Source organism: Corvus brachyrhynchos, unplaced genomic scaffold, assembly GCF_000691975.1.
Source record: "Corvus brachyrhynchos isolate BGI_N302 unplaced genomic scaffold, ASM69197v1 scaffold212, whole genome shotgun sequence".
Taxonomy (NCBI): domain Eukaryota; kingdom Metazoa; phylum Chordata; class Aves; order Passeriformes; family Corvidae; genus Corvus; species Corvus brachyrhynchos.
The window spans coordinates 339,509-344,632 of record NW_008236768.1 but is presented as its reverse complement, the minus strand read 5'-3'; the positions used below and the strand labels follow the sequence as shown (position 1 = coordinate 344,632).

Here is a 5,124-nt window from a genome sequence, read left to right as displayed (position 1 = left end):
GGACACCCCAAGCTCTGCCACAGTCCCATGTCAGGGGCTGCTGGAAGTGCTCAAGGAGAGAAAAGGAAGGCTGGGATTGCTGCTGGCTGCTCTCTGTGCCCTGTGTCACATCCCTGAGGGACACAGGGAGGGTGGCAGGAGGCAGAGACACAGGCAAGGAGCTGCTCCCAGCATCCAGAGGCGTGGCAGCCCTCTGGCATTCCCTCTGTGGCTCCAAGGAGATGTGGGGATGGATCTGGGAGCTGAGCTGTCCCAGGTGTGCCACCTTTACCTGCAGCTTCTGCAGCGTCTCCTCGCGCTCCCCCTCCGCCTCCCACCGGCCGCACTTCTGGCTCTTCAGCATCTGGATCTCCTGGAGCACGGGAGGGAGAGCCTCGTGTCAGAGCCACCCCTCTGCCAGCAGGAACAGCTCCCAGCTCCCAGCCAAGGCCTCTTCCCTGGCTCCAAGGAGCACAGAACCACAGGCAGCTCCACATTTTCACACCTCCCTTTCTGAGCTGCGTCTGCTGTACCTGGGTGAAAGCCCCTGCACAGCTCTGCCCCAGCACTTCTGCTCCAGGCCTGGGGAGGGGGCAGAGATCTCCTCTGAGGATCAGGAACCCCAGAACACCTCCCTCCCTTCTTCAGTCCCTGCTCTGTGGCTCCATCCCTGCACCAGGCCAGCAGCAGGGATGTGTAAATCGCAGAGATCCTCTCCACACCTCCCCTCCTCCACAGCCTCTGTAATTAAAACCCTGCTTTAAATCATTCATTCATTTAAATGCAGCAAAAGGGAGGAGCAATTACCACACCAGAGGCCAACTGCCACCACAGATGGCTGAGAGGGGAAGGGGTAAGAGAGCTCTGCAGAGGGTCTGAGCCTCTCCACTCCAGGCTGGGGACACGGGAAGCATGTCCAGCATGTCCCAGTGCTTCCCTGTTCCTCAGCTTTGCTTCCTGGGGAGGGAATAACGAGGGCCCTGAGCTCAGAGCAGCTCTGATGACTGACAGGCTGCTGGTGATTGACAGGCTGGGGGGGTTATCACAGTCTCACCTCATCTTTAGCCTTGATCAGCAGCTCCAGCTCCTCCAGGGTTTGGCTCAGCTCTTCCTTGTTGTTCTCGCTGGAGGAATCGTGAGTCCCCTGCGACTCCAGCTCTGCCACCTGCAAGGGGAGGCTCCCTCAGAGCTGCAGGAATTTCCTCCCCCCTCATCACCCACTGCCGTTCTCTGCCATGTTTAGGCTTCCCTGGAAACCCACCTGAGTTCACAGCAGCTCCCACCTGGGGCTGGAAGGAAAAAATTCCTTCTGCTCTGCCTGGATCACACCCAGAAACACTTTGTGGCTAAAAAACCCAGTTTAGAGACTTTGTGCTTTCTCCAGGAGTTTTGCACTTCAGCACAGCTGAACTGGCTGACACCAAGAACCTGAGCCTCCAGCCCAAAGATCCAGCTCCATTTACACCTCTGGGAAGAGATTTCCTAGGAAAAGGGAGTTGCTGCAGCTCAGCAGCTGAGCTGGAAGGGCTTGCCCAAGAGTACTCCCCAGCTCTGAAACATTCAGCTCGGTGGCTTGGATTATTCATGAGGAGGATTCATTTTTAAAGCTCATCACAAGGGCTGCAGCAGCTTTCGCTGGGGCCAGGCTCCCACTGGGGCTGCTCTGAGCTCTGCAAACACCTCCAGTGACAAGGACCTCACCCAGACAGGCAGCACATCCTGGTGTTCCCAGGAGCAGGACAGCACTGGATCCATGCCCAGGGTGGCTGTGAGCTGCCAGGATCACAGGGTGGTGGCCAGAATCCACCAAAATGCTCTGATTTAGGGACAATAATTGAGATGTTTCACTGAGTTACAGTTTTCTTCTGTGATTCTGCCATGGCTCCAGTGTTGTCCTCCAGCCGAGGCTCCCCAAATCCTCCTTCCCAGCTCTCAGCTGAGTGTGCACAGAGCAGGGGCAGGGAAAAGTCAGCCCGACCCAGCCAGCCCCAGAACCACCCCCAGCCAGCCACACACTGAGGTCTCTGCTGCTCCTGCTGCAGAGCAGAAGAAAATCTGTTCCAGCCACAAGAACTGGGAACCAGCACCAGGCACCGGCAATCCTGAGGGATGGATGTTTACTGCACACCCTGGCCACACCACAGCCATCGAGTGCAAACAGCTGTTAATTGCTCCAAATCCCTGCTGGCTCCTCAATGAGCCATCTCCAAGTGCAATGGCTCCGTGCCTCCTTCTCCAAGGCTCCAGAGGCCTTTCCCAGCCAAACCCCAGCTGTCCTTAAAAGCCTTTTCCGAGCACTCCAGGGCTCTACCCTCCCAGCAAAGCCACCCGTGTGACTGTCACTCCCCTGCCCAGATCCACACAGTCGGGCTGTGACCTCCCTGCCACTCTGGAGGTCAAAGATCCCGTTATTCCAAGGGAACAAGGGCTTGTTTGTGCTGCGCCACACGGGTTTCATGATGTTGCAGCTCGGATCCGAGCTAATTATAGCAGCCAGAGCAATCTTCATCCTTCCTGTCAGCAGCCACACATCGCCCTGATGCCTGGCTGGGGCAAACAGGCCTTAATCTTGCTGGAAGCTGGGAATTACTTCCAGAAAATCTGAAGGGAAGCTGAAATTCTGTGACTTTGCACTTTGGTTTCCTCCCTTTCCCCACAAGGACTCAGCACACACAACCTCATTTCTTGACATGATTTCCCTGCCAGGCTCATGCAGCACCCTGGATCTGCTGGATTTGATGGCAAAAGGGGGTCAAGGGCAGCATCTGGGCTGGGGTTTGCCCCGAGCTCACCCGCTGGCGCAGCGTTTCCGTCTCCTCCTGATACGCCGTCAGCTGCTTCTTCCACTGGTCCACGTTGGCGTTGGCCTCGTGCAGAGCAGCCACCAGCTTGTTGTTGTTGTCCTGGAGGCTGAAGAACTCAGCTTCCCACTGCACCTCGCTCACGGAGCTGGGGGAGAGAGCAGGAGAGGTTCGGGAGAGGTTCAGGAGAGGGGTGGAGGCTTCTCTCCCCATTCTGAGTGCTCTTCTTCCATAGGTTTCTCTCCAGCTTCCCAAATTTAAACACTTCCTCCAGCTCTGAATCTCCCCCTCTGTCCTTTATCTCTGGATAATATTTGGCTTTCAAACTTGAAGCTGCACAAACGACACTGAGGTTAATGGGGTGGGGGAGATCCAGGTACTCTGAAGGGGTTCTGCAACGTGGGATTGTGAATCCATTTCAAAAATCCGTATTAGAGCAGAGTTTGCTTTGAATAAAGCCCAGACTCAGGAGAAAGTAGCAAAGGACACTTTGCTTTTGATTTAAAAATACTCTTAAGTGTTCAGCTGGGAGCTTGACAGGAGCCACAGGGCAGAATCCAGCCCCAAGTCTTTTGAAGAGACAAAGAGAGGAAGCAGCAGGGACTTTGCTGGAATCATCAGGGGAATTAACACAAACACAGCCCTGGGCCAGCTGGAAAAGTGTGAACATCTCCTGGTATCACAAACTACTGATCTGCAGATAACTGGCATCAACCCATCCCTGCTGCAGGCACAGAGCATCCTCCTTCCCACGCTGCCTGAGCAGCACATTTCCAAGCTGGAGCAACTTCCCGCTGGGAAAGGGGGAAATGAATCCAGTGGAGGGTTTGAGAAGCAGACACGGGACATTACTCTGAGATCTAAAGGAGTAGAATTGCTCAGAATTATTTGGGATGACAAAGCCATGCACCAAATGCTGCCAGAGCACAGAGTTTGGGAGTCAGGAGCACTCGTGGCAGCCTCACCCTTCTGAGAGCATCTTCTTCAGCCTCTCCTTCTCCGTTGTTATCTCCACATCAGCACTCTGGCTCCGGAATAATTTATCCTCTCCCGGCCCATTGGAGCTGATGATGGGGCTGGGAAGTACCTGGGGGATGAAGGAGGGGTGGTCACCACCAGCAGTGAGGCCTGGACTGGCCCTGTGGCCACGAACCCAGCCTGGGTTCACGGGGTCAATTCTCAGCCCCTGCACTCCTGGGACCAACCTGGATCCCTGCCAGCTCAGGGAGAGCTGGGTTTGTCCACGAGACAAGAGGTGACAGGAGGTGACAGGAGGTGACAGGAGGTGACAGGAGGTGACAGGAGGTGACAGGAGGTGACAAACCCCCTCAGCCATGGCACAGGGGTGGCTCTGGGAGCTCTCTCTTGGACAGGGAGGTTGGTGCTTTGCTCTTCCAGCAGCGCCACATCCTCCCTGTCCCTGTCTCCACACTGGGCTGGGGCAGTGATCCCAGTGCAGGGGGGGACAGATCCCAGTGCAGGGGGGGACAGATCCCAGTGCAGGGCACACCAGATCCCAGGGCAGTGGCCTCACAGCTCACAGCCATCCCTCCCTCCTGCTGGGATACAGGGAATTCTCTGGCCCTCAGCTCCCCCTGAGAAATGCCATCGGTGTCACAGCCTGTCACCTGAGTCCCGTGGCCAGGCCCAAACTTCAGCTGCTCAAAGTGGCCTTTTCAAGCCTTTGCTGAATTCCTCAGAGGATTTTCTTGCTGGTTCTCAGAGCAGTGGGAAGATTTAAACTCCAAACACAGAGCTGCCAGGCCTCCTGGGTTCGGTTCAGCTGGAATTCAGACACCAGGTGACATTCTCAGGGAGAAAAACTCTGTCATTGCTCAGGGGACTCTGGCACCCATTTTCCAAAGGTGTGGGAGAAAAAACAGCCTCTGCCCCTACAGTTAATCCTTCTCCATGGCTCCTGCTCCTGCACACTTCAGAAACGGAGGCAGGAAGGGGCAGAAGCTCCTCCTGTGGTGTGAACCTGGGAAGAGTTGAAGATGCTCCTCACTGTTGTGTCTCTTCCATTCTCCCCAAGGATACACCCTGAGATTGGGGCTGCTAAATGGGATGGGGATTGGCCCTAAAAGGTACCAGAGGACAAGGAAGAGATGCTATTCTGGGAATTCCCCAGCCCAGAAAATGTGAAGCATGAAGAAAGTAGCGCAGATGCAGAAATGAAGGGAGGCCTGATTTAATTCCAGGAGACAGATCCGCTCTGTGCTCACTTGCAAACAGACACACAATCAATTATTCAGAGATGAAACTCGTGTCTGGAGCTCTGCTAATGCACAGGCCAGGAATCAGCAGCTGGGACAGTGGCAGAAGGGATGGTGGGGAGGGCAGG

The 5,124-nt window shown here is 55.5% G+C and overlaps 1 protein-coding gene across 2 annotated transcripts in view; it reads right to left on the bottom strand.

The window, feature by feature from the left end:
• Nucleotides 1–5,124, bottom strand: part of HOMER3 (homer scaffolding protein 3) — an 11,417-nt gene that overhangs the window by 734 nt on the left and 5,559 nt on the right. The window contains exons 5-8 of one of the 2 annotated variants that reach the window (XM_008644982.2): nt 3,746–3,867; nt 2,772–2,928; nt 1,034–1,144; nt 272–352 (exon numbers count right to left, since the gene is read on the bottom strand). In XM_008644982.2, the coding sequence (XP_008643204.1) occupies nt 272–352; nt 1,034–1,144; nt 2,772–2,928; nt 3,746–3,867 (471 nt within the window). The remainder of the gene's footprint in view (nt 1–271; nt 353–1,033; nt 1,145–2,771; nt 2,929–3,745; nt 3,868–5,124) is intronic. The other variant, XM_017727517.1, reaches the window with a different exon arrangement.